This window comes from Brachyhypopomus gauderio, chromosome 7 (assembly GCF_052324685.1).
Source record: "Brachyhypopomus gauderio isolate BG-103 chromosome 7, BGAUD_0.2, whole genome shotgun sequence".
NCBI lineage: Eukaryota > Metazoa > Chordata > Actinopteri > Gymnotiformes > Hypopomidae > Brachyhypopomus > Brachyhypopomus gauderio.
The window spans coordinates 28837265-28857538 of record NC_135217.1 but is presented as its reverse complement, the minus strand read 5'-3'; the positions used below and the strand labels follow the sequence as shown (position 1 = coordinate 28857538).

General features: G+C 42.0%; 1 protein-coding gene across 10 annotated transcripts; it reads right to left on the bottom strand.

The window, feature by feature from the left end:
* Positions 1-4311: 4311 nt before the first annotated feature.
* LOC143519517 (uncharacterized) lies at positions 4312-19455 on the bottom strand. Of its 10 annotated transcripts, none has more exons than XM_077013057.1 (9): positions 19285-19455; positions 18133-18305; positions 17412-17560; positions 15737-15847; positions 11333-11527; positions 8463-8811; positions 8037-8085; positions 5885-5996; positions 4312-5811 (listed from the first exon to the last, which is right to left on the bottom strand). In XM_077013057.1, exons 5-8 carry the CDS (start codon positions 11468-11470, stop codon positions 5954-5956), a joined length of 579 nt encoding a protein of 192 aa, XP_076869172.1. In that variant the 5' UTR covers positions 11471-11527; positions 15737-15847; positions 17412-17560; positions 18133-18305; positions 19285-19455; the 3' UTR covers positions 4312-5811; positions 5885-5953. The 10 variants fall into 10 exon arrangements, 8 of the variants coding, with proteins under 8 accessions (XP_076869172.1, XP_076869173.1, XP_076869171.1 ...); XM_077013058.1 differs by having other exon boundaries at positions 4312-5739; XM_077013056.1 differs by having other exon boundaries at positions 4313-5811; positions 8206-8811.
* Between the last annotated feature and the right edge of the window lie 819 nt (positions 19456-20274).

The window sequence follows — 20274 nt, the reverse complement described above, 5'->3', positions numbered from 1 at the left end:
AACGTGCGCATGCGCATTGCGATTATGCCGTGACACCGCACCAGCGGATAAACCTCTCAAAGAAGCCTATGTTTCAAGCACAAAGTGGACTTTTGCTTTCTTTCCATTTTATTTCACCTATAGTTATAGTTTGAAACGATTTATCGTATTAAATTACTAATTTCATCAGGCGTTTTAAGAACCCACCTTGAATTAACCTTCATTTTATGATTACTTTCATTCCATAAACCCCAGGCGCTTATTTGGATTGAAACATTAGTCCCATGACCAACACACTTTTGTATCCACACTTTTTGTAGTTTTTAAAACAGACTATTCATATATAAGGCCACTGGAAACATGTCAGCACCGGCTAAGTCTCTTTATTAAGAGCTGAGCAGATCTCTCCAAAAGCCGCCGGGCGCAGTGGCGCGTACCTGTAATCCACGTTACTTGGAGGCTGAGCTTGGAGGAGCTTGTGAGTTCGGAGCTTCTGGGCTGCACCGCGCTGTGTTGATCGGTTGTCCGCACTAAGCTCGCTGTCGATATGGTGTCCCTGAGGGAGCTTCGGGCCACCAGGTCGGAAACAGAGCAGGTCAAAGCCCCCTTACCGATCAGTAGTGGGAGCGCATCTGAGAACAGACGCTGTAGCGCAGCCCGAGCGATAAAGTGTGACCGAACCTTTTACAGCGCACCTGTCTGACTTTTGTGCTGGAACCTGCTTGACTGATTTTATGTCTAAAACTCATCTCAACGTGTTTGATTAGCTCGTTAATTTAGCATCAGAATTAAAGTGATAATTTCGTGCCAAATCTGAGGCTAACAAAAACTGTTTGGATTTTAACTGGCAGATTACGAGCAAAATGAGTTAACCACAACAGCAATGAACTCATTTTATTGCCTTGTAAAGCATATAAAATTATAAAATTGTTGTGATTTCTGGAACATTCCAAATTCGGCACGTTGATAATGCGATAGGATTCAGTGCAATGTTGATATTGATATACATGAACGAAATCATTTAACTGAATTCATGAAGTCATTTAACTGTCCATGATGCCGAAATGAACTTGATATTCATTCGATAATTTACATACACGTTATGATAATATGTATATATAACAGTGGCGTGCACACATAGACATCAGGTGGTGCTAAAGCACCACCAACTCTGCCCTTTATCAACGAAAGTGCCCTTTTGAAACTTCGTTTTTTTTTTTTTTATTATTATCATTTATTTTTAATTGCCACTACCGGTTTTTTTTTTTTTTTTTGTTCAATCTGAAAAATCGAACTATGCATTATTTATAATATATACGTAAAATATCCAATGAATATCAAGTTCATTTCAGCACCTTGGACAGTTAAATGACTTCATGACTTTATTTAAATGACTTCCTTCGTGTATATCAAAATCACCTTTCCACTATACAAAAGCTGTTCAGTCCATCTCATGACATTATGTCAATGCACAGAATTTGAAATGTGCCGGATATCCTGACGTCGTAATCGCAATGCGCATGCGCATATGTCGTGTATTTTAACTTTGTATATTATGAATTCGCTCTGTGCACGTGACGCTTCCGCATGCCCATATACCGGCAGTATCATTTCCGGCTCGACTACAGAGACACGTCAACAATGACGTTTTACACGCGCTGTTTGCAGGACCTCCCTCGGGTGACGGTCAACGATGTTCATCGGATCGTCAAGACACACATGCCGCGGCTTCTTCGAGCGAGAAAGAGAAAGATTTCAAGATGTACATATCTAGTTATATTGACAACTACGAAGGTGAGTGTTCCGTGTTAGCGCTAGCACACACCTAAGCGTAAATTAGTTAGCGTTAGCATTGTGTGTGTGTGTGTGTGTGTGTGTGTGTGTGTGTGTGTGTGTGTGTGTGTGTGTGAGTGTGTGTGTGTGTGTGTGTGTTAGCTAGCTGGTCGTGTCTGAACACTAAACTTCGTAAGAGCTTAAACTCAAGATCAACACAAACCCGGCGGATCCCTGTGTTTAGCCCGGCCATGACTGGGTTAAACAGCGGAATCTGTGTTTGTAAACAAAGCGCAACTCGACGGTGTTCGCCGACGCGTGTTTGTTTACAAAACAACGAATATTGTGCTTTGTTTACAAACACGGAATCCGCGCCGGAGACTGCTGTTTAACCTGTCTCAGGACTGAGTTATCTCACTTCACTATTAAACACATACTGTGATTAAGTCTGTTCTTTTATTTGCATTTTAGTGTGGAACAAAGATCAGGTGACAGGAGAGATGTGTGTGAGGGCGACCTGTTTTAGGTCGATGAAGAAGTCGGAGAAGCCACACAGCTCGAGTGTAGGGTGACAGTGCTTTAGAAGATAGATGCTATGAATGTTGTTTTTAGATTTATGTTTATGGGGATTAAAAACATTTTGTTGGTGAAAAGTAAGTAGTGGAGTAATGTTTTGAGTAATGTTACCTGGCAATGTGAGTATGACTTAATGTCAGGAAAAGTGAATGTTAAAAGGCAAAACCCCCAGAAACTGTATTTGTTCAGATGTTTCCTGATTTACTTTATTGTAAATACTATTGAAGCTGGTAAATTGTTTATGTCAAATGAGGGCCACATTAGGCAACACTGTAGACTATTAGTGACAGTGTATTCTAATTATATAGCCTTTCCTGGCGGATTTTATTTTGTAAACAGTTTTTTTAATTAAATTGCACTTGATACTGTTTCTCATTGTATTTGCTACATTTTGTATTTTTGCAGATTTCATTAGATGATTCGAGACCTGCTCATGTGTTGCTGGGACAACTTTGTGCAATCATGTGGTGGCATTGCTTTATCAAACTGCACATTATTCACAACTAAGAGTTCCTGCTGTTCCTCCTGTCCTGAGCTGCACAGAGAGTGAGCAGCAATGACACAAGCCAAGAACTTTGGTAAGTAATAATATTCTAAACTTTGTACATTTGTGTAAAAATGTAGGATGCTATGAAAAATGTCAATAAACACAGAATACAGTCATATTGTCACGTAGGGCTACGCCTCCTCTCGTAGCTGTCACTCTGGGTTCCCTCATGTCTGTATTCCCTGCCTGTTTATCCCGCCCTGCTCGTTGTCTCTGTGATTTCCCATTGTTTGCCACGCCCCTGTTATCATTGTTCGCACCTGGTCCTTGTCTAGTCCTGTGTATAAAAGTCCCTGTGTCTCCCATGTCCGTATTGGTCTTTTTGTTCAAACCTGTGCCTAGTCATTCCAGCTGTTCGTAAGTTTGCGCCTTTGTGTTATCCGTCTCCCATGTGTTTTGCCTTTTGTTCCTTAGTTAGTCTGTCTTGTTGTTTTCTGTACCCGTTGTCATGCCTGTGTATATTTCATGTATGGACTGCCTTCCCGATCTGACCTGCGCCCGTTATTTCGACTCTGTCAATGGAATTTCCTTTAATAAATCTCGCTCTCCTCAGCGTTTGTGTCCGCCTCCCTGTTCTGCCCAGCGCAGGTCGTTACACATATACTACTTATTTTAAATTACAAAGACATCATTTCAGATATTAAGACTGCAAAATGTAATTGATTTAAAAAATAAAAAGCACATATATCACTGCGCTGCTGACAGTGATCCACCACCCATATAATATCTGCTCAGGGGTGGTCTGGGCCATAAATGAGTGGAGTGAAGACAATCAATCTATGCAGAGAAATTGAATGATCTTTAGTTGTTGAACTACTAAGCTGGCCTGAAAAGAATTGTGCCAACTAAAGTGGCCAATAATTATACCTACTCACCATAACGGAAGTACTGTTTTGCATAAACAAACTTTAGTATGCATCATTACAGTAACATACAAATGAATATAAAATACCACAGTATAGATTGAGTTATTCAACCATGCACATTAGCAGTATGAGTATAAATAAATAGTGATCTCTGTAGATATATCTCTGATCATTAGGATCCTCTGCTCTGTAAGTTATGTTGACTGCTCTTACCTAGAAGCAAAGCAGGGCACACTGCAGCTGAAGCGTCATCATAACTACTACTGACAGATCCAGGGGCAGATGCTCATCACAGGAATGGATTGGTGTGACTTTGTTGTTTTTGCTGAGGAGGACATGTTGGTGCAGCGCATATTGAAAGATGCACAGGTAATTAACACCATTAAACAAAAGGTGGACCATTTCTTTTTTCACCTATACATGCCCAGATGTCTATAAACTCAGTTTGTATGTTTGTATATATTGTTGTATTTGTTTAAAATGTTCTTATAACCCTGATAAGGATCTGTAGAATAGAAAAACATTTGAATGTCATTGGCACAGTTCTGATATTTAAAAAAACAACTCAATAGACAAATCACAAGCACTTTGTTTCAAAATAAAATTATTTATTTTCCTTCACTTTGTCATTGTTTTACATTTCGTCAAGCTTAAGTACAAACAAGTGAAACATTTATATTAAATATTAAACATTAAAAGTGAAGCCCATTAGATGTGAAGTAACTATTTACAAAAAGTAAGTGGTCATAGTTCAAACTGCAGGAAGTGTACATGAAAAGTAAACACATGGATAACATGCATATGCACCCTTAAATATTTATCACACATTTGCAACATTGGTCCTGGGGGCTATTCCACGAAGCGAGCTTATGAAAGCGGCGCTTATTAGAGTGAGCCTCGCTTGAGTTAGCCAAACAGTTCACTTCCGTCTAGTTCCGTTCCACTAACGAAATCCAGACTCAACCTGTTCCCGCTAATTCAAGCCCGGCTTTTGTAATCGGCGATCATGCGCGTGCACACAGTATTTACACAGCCTCACTAATCGATATTCGAAAAGGCAAGAAAATGTCGAAAGAGCTGAAAGAACAAGCAGCTTTTTTTTCTTCTGCTGAACAGGAGCTACTCATACGTCTTTATGAGGAATATAAAGACGTTATTATGAAGAAAGGCAACACGTCCTGTATTAATAAAGCCAGAGAAGCTGCCTGGCACAATATTGCAGACAGATTAAATGCGTGAGCATATAATTTAATCCATTCATTGGCATTTTAAAAGTGTTATAGTAAATTAATAATGTTAATAATTTCCTGATGTAGAAGTAACATGAGCGGGGTTAGGAGAACGTGGCAACTGTATAAAATATTTTAGCAACCAGAAAGAAAACTGCTACTGCTGCTGCTGCTGGTGGGCCTCCTGTAGCAGCCCTCACTCCTGCAGAAGACCTTGCTTTAGAGCAAAACAGCGGACGCCCCATCATTGTGGGAATCGAAGGAGGAACATCATCTGATCCTGTCTGTCCTCATGATACACAGCCTTATGTTAAAGGTAGGTTCAGTTGTTTCTCAGATTTTACATTTTTGTTCTTTGTTTCTTCTGTCCACAGGCTCAGCAAGACAATTAATACATTTCTCTTTCCAAAAAAAACGCCTTTTGTTTTATGTTAATAGTGTTAATGAACAAATGCAAACAAAATATTCCCTTAACTAAAGTAAGTGTTTGCATACATGTCCCTCATAGCTCTACCATCCATGTGGTCTGCAATTAAAATGTCGTCTTCCCATTGCTCCAACTGCACTCTTGGCATTTCTTCTTTTTTCAGTATTGCCACATTGTGCAAAACTGCACAGGCTGCTTTAATGTCACAGGCTCTCTCAGGAGTCACTCTGAGATGGCGCAAGCAGTTAAATCTGCTGTTTAACTGTCCAAATGCCATCTCAATGCATGCCCTTGTCTTTGAATGTGCACGATTGAACCTCCTCTCTGCATCTGTTGTAGGGTCTGCATATGGGGTAAGAAGAAAAGGTTGGCAGGGGTAACCCCTATCCCCAAGCAGTAAGCCAGGAAAAGCACCTACGATTATAAGGAGAAGAGTTAAACACTGAGGCCAAATCTGCACTATTTTGTGTGGTTGGAGTATTCTTACCTTGGGCAAACCTCTGTGCCAGTGAGGACGCACGAAATATCCTGGAATCGTGCACCGAGCCGGGCCATTTTACCTCAATGTTGGAGAATAGAAATTGGCTGGTGCAAACCATCTAGAACAATGGCAAAAGTGACAAAGGGTGAAAGTTATTCAAACCCATGAACTGACATGCTTTACAATTTCTGTTGGGTAGGCAAAACTTGCATGTACCTGTACATTGATGCTGTGAAATAATTTTTTGGTTCACATAGTCTGCCTCCATGGGTACAGATGGAGCCTTTATCCAGATGTGAGTACAGTCTATAGCACCAATGACATTTGGAAATCCTAGACAATTCAATGCGTTTTGAATTGAAGGAATTTTAGCATGAAATAGTTGATTAAGATGAATACAAAGCACTTTGGTAAGTGCTCTGGATAAGAGCGTCTGTTAAAGTCATATAAATTTAACTCCAAGTTACTGATCAAACCAACACTACTTCTCATGAATACATGCCAGCTGTTCTGAAAAGGATGGGAAGGATGCCTCTGTGACCAGGGAATTTAATGAATATATTAAGGAAGCGCTTAAGCGCAAGGTAAACCTTTCGAATTTCGCTGCAGAACGTTGCCTTACTAAGATGTTATGCATCCCCAAAGCTGTACAGAAATGCACGACTGGCAAAGAAGCACAAAGCGATACAGACTGTTTGGGGTTTGGTAAGAGCTTTACTACGTCTAGTGGTCTTCTCAATATATGGCCCCGGTAATTTACAAAGATATATAATACTGTGTCTTCTGAACCTGTAGCATCGGCGCAGATGGAAATTCTGAAGTGAGGGGGACCAAGCTGTACAATATATGCGTTTATGCTTGTAGATGCTAGATTTCGGATGGGGTCAATATAAATCTGGAGGGGACATGTCCCCCCCGTCCCCAGTGCCATCTGCGCCCCTGACCTGTAGTGCTCAAATAAGTAGTCATCCGGAAAGCCCAGTGGATCTGTCCTGTCCTGGAATGACCTTGGAGCTGGTAGCATGAATGCTCTGTGCACTACACACGCTCCCTCATCTACTGGATTCTCTACAAATGGGCATGCCATGGTCAATCAGCCTTCAGCCTTCACTGTTAGCTGCTCTTTTTATAGCTTACATTTTGGATTATTTGTATCACCTGTATGAAAATCTTGGTAAAGTATTTGTCTGTATCCATTTCCTTTTTGCACCATTAAGTTAACCACACATTTACATTATTTATACTGAACATATGTAAATTGCAAAGTGATATGATTTGCTTGTAATTTGAACACAAAAGAGGAAGTATGGGGATAAATATATACCTAAAAGTATCTTCACCTAAATTACTCAGTATTAATAATTATTAATACTCAGGTACAAAGAATTGTATTTTTTGTGATATAGAGTTTATGCTAATGTATGTTTCTGCACCATAACTGCGATTAGACACTGTATTCCATTTTACACTGACCTGAATTTGTGAAGATTAAACCAATACATTAAAATGTGCAGAAACCTCACTGAATAACATTGAATATGTACTCTTAAGATCGAAATATAAATTGCATTTTGAAATATAATTATTAAATTTTGATAATAATAACCTGCAATCATTCCAAACTAATAATTACAGTACTCAATTAAATGTATAAAGATGTTATAATATATGCTACATCCACAGCCATTTAATGGATAGAACTGCAGCGGAACCTTGTTCCTCAATTCAGTTTCCCGGATGGCGAGACTGACATCACGCTGCTCAGCCAATAGAAGCGGTCCGGCTAAGCTAAGCCTCAACTCTAGCCTGGTACGGAGCAGGTTAGTTCAAACGTATATGTTGCTGTAGTAACTGAGCGAGGCTCAAGTCTAGCCTCTTTTGTGGAACCGAATTTGAGCAAAATGAGCCAGGCTTGTCTTTAAAAGCCCGGCTTACTGAGTTAGCTCGCTTCGTGGAATACCCCCCTGGAGTACCATTGCCCTGCTGTTTTTCCTTATTTAGTAAACCTACCTCAAATCATGAAAGCCTTAATTGCAGCAGGGAAACATCAGGAGAAATTCTGTAACATTTCTAAAATAATAACAAAAAGCCCTGTACATGAATGTAAAAAGTATTCTTGGGAAAGAGCAAATGTTATATATTCTGTACTCATACAGACCTTTCCACCATCCGAGGCCCATTTCTTGACAAGAGGACCATTCTGGTAGCTGGAGAGAAGACATGCCACAGTAAACAATTTGATTGATACTTCCTGTGATGGAGAGTGGTATTACAGTGTCAAATAGTTTGTTTTCTTTAATTCGTCTAATCATCCTCTCCACATGTACCCTTAGACGTGCAATATGCTGGGTCTCTCTCACATCATCTTCCAGCATCTGTGTTCTCTTGTGCAGGAAAGCAGGCCTGTGTACTTTACAAGGAACCAGGTCATCAACAAGGAATCCCTTGTCTACCATAATGGCCATGTGAGGTGTCAGTAGAGATGTGATGCCTGACTGCCTGAAGATTTCCTTGTCACCGAGAGACCCCTGGTAAAGTGCTGATACAAATGTCACAGCTCCATGTGGTGCCATCCCCAACATACCTTTGAAAGTGCAGTGGGACTTGTATGTTGAAAATACTTCACTTTGCAGCAGTAAAGATGATGGAGTCTGGCAGCGAAGCTCTGTGCAGTCAATCACTACCTGTGTGTCTGGGTACCTTGAGAACTCCTTGGGCAGGTGAGCCTTTATGACTTCGGGTGGCATCCAGATACACATGGATCCCAGCAGGGTGTAAAGACCTGTAAAGGGTGTAAAGAAGTTGGCCCACGTAATGATGATCCGGCTCACAGTGGTGCGGTGAATAAAAAATCTGTGCCCAAGATCCCTCTGTTTTAGGCCAACCGACAAGTACATCAGAAAGAGGAACAGCTCTTCAATTGGTGTTAGCTTCTGGATTGGGCAAAAACAAAGAGAAAACATACACAAATTATATTTTTAAAAGATTAAAATAATATACACAGTCCGGTCACATTATAAACAGCCCTTGTAACCGTACTCTTTGTGGATGTTTTCAGTTAATTAGGTTATATAGGATCAGATCATATAGCACTTTGTAGTTATACAATAATCAGACTGTAATCTCAATGTGACCTCAATGTGACAGACTCCCCCACCAAGGGCACTACCCGTCCCGGGGTGCCAACAGGACCCAGTGCCCCGAACCCACATCGGGAGCGGGAACATTCCCTACTCCAGTTCTCAACACACCTCTACCATATTGTTCTTACTGATAAACATGTGTGTGTTAAGAGCTGGGTGAGGGAGAAAAAACATGAACTGTCAACATGGATAGCAAGGGTGAAATACCTGATTTAAGAAAATGCAAATATTTGTTACTACCAAAATAACGACATGAACTGAATTTTAGCCAGTCTTTTCAACATCCAAATAGTGCATTGAATACACCAGGGATATATTTTAGGATTCAAGCAACTGCTGCACGTTCGCCTGCTAAACTTAAAGTACATTAACTGCCTGTAAATAAAACGTATTTTGTATTCTACTTAGTGCACTACACAATGAGTGGGGAGCTATTTGGGTCATGATCTAATCAAACACAGCTACACGGTTACGCGGTTATGTCTTGTGATTATCCGTCTCACCTGTGGCTCGTCTCGTCATCACTTGGGGTTTATGGGGTCTGTCTATTTAATGTACGTTCGCGCAGTGTCCTGTGCTCGTCGTTGTCTGAGTCATACGTTTTCTGTGAGTAGCTGTGTGTTCAGTCATCCAATACAACATTATGCTACAGTCAATATAAACAAAGACAAAGTAAAATTAGCAGTGTGGCATCTTGGTAGTCTAACCTTGCTACAACCTTTTGCAGTATGGCTAAAGCCCACCAACTCCATGCCACCCAACATGCTAACAAACTCTTTTCAAACTAGAAATCACAGCCACATTAGAATTATTGACATTAATTCTACACTGACATTAGAATGGAAACATTATTTGACAAGATTCGATTAACCCACACAGTTTCCCTTATTGATGTTTCCGTAGTTTGAATTACTTGCCAATATAATGTTAACATTATTTATAGTGATCCTAGCAGACCTAGCAGTGGAGTGAGCAGGCAAAGTCATTTCACTAGCCTTACTGCAAAGCTCCTCTGACTACATAGTCACTTAACAAAACATTTAGGCTGCATACCGTAATATACTTCCTCAGGTGGGACGGTGAATTTTGGTATGCAGTGATATAGTTTGTTTTTGGCAAACAAAGCATGCATTTAAAACGATAGGAATGATTCATCCGTTCAGAAAACTGGAACATTTTGTCGAGATACGGCCATGGGTGCAAAAGAGCATGCCAGGGTTGCCAGCTCTCACGCATTGAGCGTGAGACACACGCATTTGACCGTTTTCACACGCTCTCACGCCACAGTTCCGATATCTCACGCCAATAAAAAAATCTAGTTTATTTACCTCTGATCTATATCTATCAACCACCGGCGATCGCGATATAATACTTAATTTGTGTCCATTTTTCACCGCCCCGGTAACGTTCGCCACCCCCCGATCAACAATTTACACTCGCCACCAAGTCCAGGTTCAAATCTCCCTCCAAGCGATCTTGAAAAGTTGGCAACCCTGGCATGCTCCATCACCGCCGTCTCCGCTCATGTTGCTGTTATTTAGGAAAAGAACGACTAGCGACACCGAACTTGATTTTACACCTCACAGACACATCCTTGATTGCTGATAGGCTGTCACCTGTGAAAATACTATCGGGGGAGGGGAGGAGAGTTGTGTGTGGAAGTAACGAGTAACGAGAGCTGGACAGAAATGTAGTGGAGTGATAAGTACTGTATTTGTTATTCAACTGTAGTGAAGTGAAAGTCATAAGTATTTTTTTAAAAAATCAACTTAAGTAAAGTACAAATACTCAAGAACTGTACTTAAGTACAGTACTTAAGTAAATGTACTTCGTTACTGCCCACCTCTGGTCACGACAGTGCTGGCAATGCTCACCCAAACAATAGCTGCTATTTACCGTAGAACAGGACAAAATCTGGTTAATAAAGTATACAGAGAAAGAGACAGATTACAGTCTTTTTTTTTTGTTAATGGCCCACCTCCACCCCCCAATCTTTGGAGGACAACTTTGTTCTTATGTACAGTTCAAATGACAATTATAACAATTCTGTATAATATAGTGATAACAATATGCAAAGTGATAATTATTGGGGTTAGGTGGACCAAGAAAAGAGGGGGAGAGAAAGAATAAAAAGGGAAAAGACAGAAGTGCAGGAGGAAAAACAACCAGCTCAAATGACTACTGCAAAGAAGAGCAGAAAGTGTACCCAAGACATATAGCACACATGACTGTGATGTATGTGTATGTGTGAGTGTGTGTTTATGTGCAACCTAAAAGTGCAACATAGTATAAATGTACGGAATATGCTTACCAGCAAGGGTAAGAAAGCCGCGACAACATTCCCCCAGAGGCCAGAGGCAGGCAGAGAAAGACCCGGGAATCCCACCCACCCACGGCCCCTCCAGGAGCAGTGGAGTCCCAGGGCCGCACATCCCAGTGACCCTCGCATGCCCGCCCCCGCAGGCGGGAGAGGGAGACCCCGGAAAGCGGGGTCACGCAGGGTCACCTGCGGAAGAGAAACAGGTTAGCAGACTCTTCTAAAAGCAAGGCAAGCTACAAGACTGGGAGAATGCCGCCAAAAAGAGTTCCACCAGCAATGAGTCAACCACAGCAAAGAGAAGATGACCCGCTTCTAATCTCTAGCACCGAAGCTGCGTCTGGCGACCCACCCGCAGATGTAGAACAGCTGTGTGCAATGCTCCAGAGCTTTATGACAGAGCAAAAAGGAAGGGATGACTATTTCCAAAAAGAAGTAGCAAAACAGGAGCAAAGATGGTGCTCAATGCAGCACCAGTTCGGTTTACTGCAGGAAGAAGTCCACAAGGACCGGGCTGCAGGGAGACGCGAACAAGACTAGAGTGAAGAAACAACGGACTTCGCTCATTCTCGGATTATACGACGCACTCAAGCAGAGAGTGCAGACCAAGCAAATGAAAGTGAAACACGGCAATCTACATCGCAAGTTTCATCACACACAGTGTGGCCAACACCAAGACTGCCAACGCTAAAAGAGTCAGATGACATCGAACACTTCCTCACAATGTTCGAACGCATAGCGCAAACGGCAAACTGGCCAAGTGGAAGTTGGGCGCTACATCTGGCCCCGCTCCTGGAAGGAAAAGCCAGGGCGGCTTACGTAGCTATGGATGGTACGGACATCGGCGACTACCACAAAGTAAAAGACGTTATCCTGCGAAAATACAAAATAAACAAAGACACTTACCGCCAGAGGTTCCGGATGAACGACATACTCGAGGCAGAGACACCACGGGAGCTCTACACTAGGCTGAAAGGTCTCTACGAGAAGTGGATGACGCCACAGGAGAAGACTAAGGAAGAGATTGGCGACGTGATCATGCTGGAACAGTACCTGCGCATGGTCAAGCCAGAGCTCAGGAGGTGGATTATTGAGCGTAGTCCCGGGTCAACTCTCCAAGCGGTAGAGATGTCAGAGGCATTCGTGGCAGCGAGATAGACAGAAGGCAACTTCCGCTTTGACGAAGTCAACAAACCGCGTCAGCACAACGAGTTTGGTATGTTTGCTGGGGGACGGGGTAGTATTCCGATGCCACAATATAGCAGACCACCTACACACGGGCGCTCGAGTGCGATTAATGTGAGAGCAGCTAGCGATAGACGCCCCGCAGATAAAACACTACGGTGCTTTAACTGTAACCAAACCAGCCACAAAATTAGTGCTTGTCCTAATTTATCGAGTAGCTCCAGTCGTTTGTCGTACAGCCTGTGGTGGAAATTTGGTGACCTCCTGGTGCGTGTATACACAGGCGACGCCAGACGCAGTTCATAGGGAACTGTCAGGATCAGGGGATCTAACTCGACAAGAGTCGAGAGGTTTGGCGGTCGAACTCCACGGGGGTGGGGGGGGGGGGTTATACAGGTGGCACCATCGGTGGTTACCGGACAGGGTAACTGAGTGATTGGGAGTTTCACCCTCGACTGGGAGTCGAGCACCAGGTGGCCACACGCAACTGTGGGTTGACGAGCACACAGTTTGCATAAAACCAGTGAGAGTGAAGGTCGCGCTCTGTGTGAGTGTTTGTGGTATGAGAGAGCGTGGGTGAGTAGTTGTCTCTCCTCTCTCTTGTCACAAGTTCAAAGGGCGGTGAAAGAGGCGTTACCCAAGGTCCACAGCACAACCTGGAACATGGATTCACGCCAGCCATTGCAAGAAGGTTCTTGAACCTGAGCAGACGAAGAGCAGTCCTGAAGCATCCCAGCTTCTGTAGAGTGAAAGGAGGGTGTTCAGGCGCCTCAGCTGAGTGGGTGGAAGTGCAGAAAGGGCGTGACCCGCACTCCAAGCACAACAGCTGTCAAGAATGGTCAACGATCACCCACCATGAACCCTGTGCTCTTGCTCATCCAGGGATGGAGCACAATGGCGATTGTTGTTGAAGGTTTTCTGTGGGCCTTGTATGCTGTCACTTCTGAGGAGTTGTGTCTTGCAGGCTGCAGACACGGCGCCAACACCTGAGGACCTCACGATGTGGACGGATGTCAAGGCCACAAATCTACCACCTGATGTTGATTCTGTTTGTAATCAGGTGTAGTTTGTTTGACCATCCATGTACTTTCTGTAAGTGACACTACGATCGAAAGCCTGTATTGGAGTGGTCTGTAGTCGATGTGATTTGTCCATAAAGGACAAAAAGGACGGAAATGTGGTGGAAATTTGGTGATTTCCATTTATGTCAGGCTTTCTTAGTATACATTAAACACATTAGATATAGGTATTAGATCTTTTTACATATACGTGTGTTAATCATGGCACTGAAGCCATTCTCGTGACTTCAGTAGGGCTCAGATGTGTGTGCGTGTGTTCTCTGGCCTCGGCTGAGGCCTAATCTGATGTTCCTCTGGTGTTCCTAAACTGACCTCGCTGGAGACGGCTAATCTCTACTTGGAAGGGACTACGGCGACACTCAGTCTGTCATGACATCACGAGGATGCTGAGCTTGGAGGGGACATGCGTAATATGCATCTGTCAAATCAGTGTTAATTATTTCATGTATTGTCCAATCACATTTGGTTGATCACCTCGTGTTCACCTCGTGGACACCGTGTGTATTGATGATTAAACGTATAAAAGATGAGAGTTTGGAATGGGGAATTAGCTCTCTCTGTGACAGACACCTGGCGTGTTTGTAACGGAGATCTCAGGGGTTAATCCATGCTTTGTTGAAATAAATCATTGTACTTTATTATCTAACCCAACTGCTTCTGACTTTTATTGTGCTCACCATTTAAGGGTTTCAGAATTTCTATCACAAGCCCAAGGAGAGTTTAGCTTTAAAACTGTTGATGATACTAAAGACAGCACAATTACTGTAAAAATAGGCAGTAGAAAGTTCAAAGCGCTCATTGATACGGGAGCTAGTCAGACGCTGGTATCGGCTAAATGTTTTCCCAACAATGAAGTAGTACACACCGGGAAATTACGGGTAAAGTGCATACACGGGGACGAGCAGGTATATCCCACAGCAGAAGTAAGCATAGAGGTACAGGGGCAGGCTTATCTGTTAAACCTGGGTATAATTCAGCAATCTCCCTACTCCGTGATTTTAGGCAGAGATGTACCCGTTTTAATAGACCTCTTAGCAGATAGGCAGAAAACAGCTGATGTAATGGTTGTAACCAGGCTGCAGGCTAAGCAGGAGAGTGTAGCAGGGGAAAATCAGACCCTCTTGAGGGAGTTACCCTATAATGAGACTCCTAAAATTTAAAAAGTCCACACGACAAAAAAGGCAAGATAAAATCAGAGGCACTGCTATAGAGGAACAAGTAGAATGTCCTGATATAGAGGTAGACGCATTGCCTGGTAGCGTGGCGCAGTTACAACGTCAGGACAAGTCACTTGAGCCACTATTCCTAAAGGCAGAGGAACAGAGATCCAGTTCACAATAATTAGGGACATTCTTTTCCGAGTAAAAGGTGAAATAGAACAACTTGTGGTACCTGTAGGTTTGAGGCAGGAAGTACTTAAATTAGGGCATTCTGACCCATGGGCAGGTCACCTCGGACACGCTAAAACTCAGAGCAGAATAGCGAACCGATTCTACTGGCCACGTCAGCAGTTAGACATAATAGAATTCTGCAAAGCATGTCCAGAGTGCCAGCTAACCGCACCAAAAAGAAAATCAGACAGACAGAGTACCCATGATAAGCTTACCGGTTATTGACGTCCCGTTTTCACGGATCGCCATGGACGTAGTAGGTCCCCTATCCAAGAGTCAGAGCGGCAAACGCTATATTTTAGTAATTGCTGACTATGCAACGCGCTATCCAGCAGCATTTGCACTAAGTAAAGTGAAAACACGCCAGCTGGTTAATGCCCTTCTACAGTTAATATCCAGAGTAGGCATACCACGTGAAATACTCACAGATCAGGGAACAAACTTTATGTCCAAGCAGCTTAAAGACGTCTTTGCGTTAATGGGTATAAAAGGCATCAGGACGACCCCCTTTCACCCAAAAACTGACGGCTTGGTTGAGCGCTTCAATAAGACCCTGAAGTGCATGCTTTGCAAGTTTGTGTCAGAGACTGGCTCTGACTGGGACAAGTGGCTCCCATACGTGAGCCTTTATTCCAAAGAATAAAGAATAAAAGATGATAAAGCTAGGGGTGATTAAGCCATCCAGCTCTGGCCCATCACCAAGTCTCTAAAAGACACGTGATTGATTATAATGTTGTACTTACCTGTTCCGGGATACTCAGGGGACTGGCGGCCCATCCAGCTCCTCCTCTTATAGTGGCCGAAGGGCCCTCGGCCTACTGAAGGAGGGGAGGGGGTTACAGTTCCTGGAATACCTGAGGACGGAGTTGTATGCAACAAATGGACATATTAATTATTATTCTTGTCATAGTAGTGCACTAAATGTAAAATGTTATGTATATATTGTGTTACTGCAGTAATGTATGTATGTCATGTTTGTGTTTGTAGGTAACCCCTGCTAGTAGTAGTGGTGTGTCCCAGCTTAATTAAGGGGAGGGGCTACTAGTATAAGAGGCCTTCCTCTCAGAGGCTAAGGAGGTTGAGGTTGGTTGGTTAATGTTGGTTGTTTGATATTGGATGTTATTGTGTTGAGCCCAAGAAACGTAGGGGCTAGACTGGCTGCTGATTGCCAGCGCTTACTGGAGGTACTGCTTATAAGCCTTTGCGGGCTTGAGTACTTTTTATATGTTTGTTCTCCTTTTATACAGTTTTTCTTTTCGTTTACTAGTATTGGTGATTTACTCCTTTGCTGGAAAACACAATTAAAACACCTGGATTGGGAACACCAATGTCTGTATTCACCTCACTCTCTGTAGTGAACCCACCTCCATATTCACCCACTCGTAGTACCACGCTCACAGTATGGTTACTAGGGGTGTTCATAATGTGACCGGACTGTGTATATTATTTTAATCTTTTGTCTTTGTTTTTGCCCAATCCAGAAGCTAACACCAATTGATGAGCTGATGAGGCCTGATTTCCTGCACAAGAGAACACAGATGCTGGAAGATGATGTGAGAGAGACCCAGCATATTGCACGTCTAAGGGTACATGTGGAGAGGATGATTAGACGAATTAAAGAAAACAAACTATTTGACACTGTAATACCACTCTCCATCACAGGAAGTATCAATCAAATTGTTTACTGTGGCATGTCTTCTCTCCAACTACCAGAATGGTCCTCTTGTCAAGAAATGGGCCTCGGATGGTGGAAAGGGCTGTATGAGTACAGAATATATAACATTTGCTCTTTCCCAAGAATACTTTTTACATTCATGTACAGGGCTTTTTGTTATTATTTTAGAAATGTTACTGAATTTCCCCTGATGTTTCCCTGCTGCAATTAAGGCTTTCATGATTTGAAGTAGGTTTACTAAATAAGGAAAAACAGCAGGGCAATGGTACTCCAGGACCAATGTTGGAAACCTGTGATAAATATTTAAGGGTGCATATGCATGTTATCCATGTGTTTACTTTTCATGTACACTTCCTGCAGTTTGAACTATGACCACTTACTTTTTGTAAATAGTTACTTCACATCTAATGGGCTTCACTTTTAATGTTTAATATTTAATATAAATGTTTCACTTGTTTGTACTTAAGCTTGACGAAATGTAAAACAATGACAAAGTGAAGGAAAATAATTTTATTTTGAAACAAAGTGCTTGTGATTTGTCTATTGAGTTGTTTTTTAAAATATCAGAACTGTGCCAATGACATTCAAATGTTTTTCTATTCTACAGATCCTTATCAGGGTTATAAGAACATTTTAAACAAATACAACAATATATACAAACATACAAACTGAGTTTATAGACATCTGGGCATGTATATGTGAAAAAAGAAATGGTCCACCTTTTGTTTAATGGTGTTAATTACCTGTGCATCTTTCAATATGCGCTGCACCAACATGTCCTCCTCAGCAAAAACAACAAAGTCACACCAGTCCATTCCTGTGATGAGCATCTGCCCCTGGATCTGTCAGTAGTAGTTATGATGACGCTTCAGCTGCAGTGTGCCGTGCTTTGCTTCTAGGTAAGAGCAGTCAACATAACTTACAGAGCAGAGGATCCTAATGATCAGAGATATATCTACAGAGATCACTATTTATTTATACTCATACTGCTAATGTGCATGGTTGAATAACTCAATCTATACTGTGGTATTTTATATTCATTTGTATGTTACTGTAATGATGCATACTAAAGTTTGTTTATGCAAAACAGTACTTCCGTTATGGTGAGTAGGTATAATTATTGGCCACTTTAGTTGGCACAATTCTTGTCAGGCCAGCTTTGTAGTTCAACAACTAAAGATCATTCAATTTCTCTGCATAGATTGATTGTCTTCACTCCACTCATCTATGGCCCAGACCACCCCTGAGCAGATATTATATGGGTGGTGGATCACTGTCAGCAGTGCAGTGGTATATGTGCTTTTTATTTTTAAAATCAATTACATTTTGCAGTCTTAATATCCGAGATGATGTCTTTGTAATTTAAAATAATTAGTATATGACTGTATTCTGTGTTTATTGACATTTTTCATAGCACCCTACATTTTTACACAAATGTACAAAGTTTAGAATATTATTACTTACCAAAGTTCTTGGCTTGTGTCATTGCTGCTCACTCTCTGTGCAGCTCAGGACAGGAGGAACAGCAGGAACTCTTAGTTGTGAATAATGTGCAGTTTGATAAAGCAATGCCACCACATGATTGCACAAAGTTGTCCCAGCAACACATGAGCAGGTCTCGAATCATCTAATGAAATCTGCAAAAATACAAAATGTAGCAAATACAATGAGAAACAGTATCAAGTGCAATTTAATTAAAAAAACTGTTTACAAAATAAAATCAGCCAGGAAAGGCTATATAATTAGAATACACTGTCACTAATAGTCTACAGTGTTGCCTAATGTGGCTCTCATTTGACATCAACAATTTACCAGCTTCAATAGTATTTACAATAAAGTAAATCAGGAAACATCTGAACAAATACAGTTTCTGGGGGTTTTGCCTTTAACATTCACTTTTCCTGACATTAAGTCATACTCACATTGCCAGGTAACATTACTCAAAACATTACTCACACATTTTCACCAACAAAATGTTTTAATCCCCATAAACATAAATCTAAAAACAACATTCATAGCATCTATCTTCTAAAGCACTGTCACCCTACACTCGAGCTGTGTGGCTTCTCCGACTTCTTCATCGACCTAAAACAGGTCGCCCTCACACACATCTCTCCTGTCACCTGATCTTTGTTCAACACTAAAATGCAAATAAAAGAACAGACTTAATCACAGTATGTGTTTAATAGTGAAGTGAGATAACTCAGTCCTGAGACAGGTTAAACAGCAGTCTCCGGCGCGGATTCCGTGTTTGTAAACAAAGCACAATATTCGTTGTTTTGTAAACAAACACGCGTCGGCGAACACCGTCGAGTTGCGCTTTGTTTACAAACACAGATTCCGCTGTTTAACCCAGTCATGGCCGGGCTAAACACAGGGATCCGCCGGGTTTGTGTTGATCTTGAGTTTAAGCTCTTACGAAGTTTAGTGTTCAGACACGACCAGCTAGCTAACACACACACACACACACACACACACACACACACACACGCGCGCGCGCGCGCGCGCACGCACGCACGCACGCACGCACACACACACACACACACACACACACACAATGCTAACGCTAACTGATTTACGTTTAGCTGTGTGCTAGCGCTAACACGGAACACTCACCTTCGTAGTTGTCAATATAACTAGATATGTACATCTTGAAATCTTTCTCTTTCTCGCTCGAAGAAGCCGCGGCATGTGTGTCTTGACGATCCGATGAACATCGTTGACCGTCACCCGAGGGAGGTCCTGCAAACAGCGCGTGTAAAACGTCATTGTTGACGTGTCTCTGTAGTCGAGCCGGAAATGATACTGCCGGTATATGGGCATGCGGAAGCGTCACGTGCACAGAGCGAATTTTGACCCGTAAGTACTTGTTAATTTTAGTTGTTAATTTAAATATTCAAATCAAACAAAGTTAATGCTGTTTCCTTTTGGGGATCAGTCGGGAAATAAAAGCCCCACATTAATCTTAGAGCTGTCTGGTTTGTGTGATTCCCTCCTTCTACACCTGGCCACATATACATATTATCATAACATGTATGTAAATTATCGAATGAATATCAAGTTCATTTCGGCATCATGGACAGTTAAATGACTTCATGAATTCAGTTAAATGATTTCGTTCATGTATATCAATATCAACATTGCACTGAATCCTATCGCATTATCAACGTGCCGAATTTGGAATGTTCCAGAAATCACAACAATTATTAATTTTATATGCTTTACAAGGCAATAAAATGAGTTCATTGCTGTTGTGGTTAACTCATTTTGCTCGTAATCTGCCAGTTAAAATCCAAACAGTTTTTGTTAGCCTCGGATTTGGCACGAAATTATCACTTTAATTCTGATGCTAAATTAACGAGCTAATCAAACACGTTGAGATGAGTTTTAGACATAAAATCAGTCAAGCAGGTTCCAGCACAAAAGTCAGACAGGTGCGCTGTAAAAGGTTCGGTCACACTTTATCGCTCGGGCTGCGCTACAGCGTCTGTTCTCAGATGCGCTCCCACTACTGATCGGTAAGGGGGCTTTGACCTGCTCTGTTTCCGACCTGGTGGCCCGAAGCTCCCTCAGGGACACCATATCGACAGCGAGCTTAGTGCGGAC

Coding starts and splice junctions, on each gene's coding strand:
- LOC143519517 (XM_077013050.1), bottom strand. CDS start 11,470: ATGCGAGGGTCACTGGGATGTGCGGCCCTGGGACTCCACTGCTCCTGG. Junction 8,812..11,332: donor CGGCTTTCTTACCCTTGCTG/GTAAGCATATTC, acceptor TGCCCAATCCAG/AAGCTAACACCAATTGAAGA.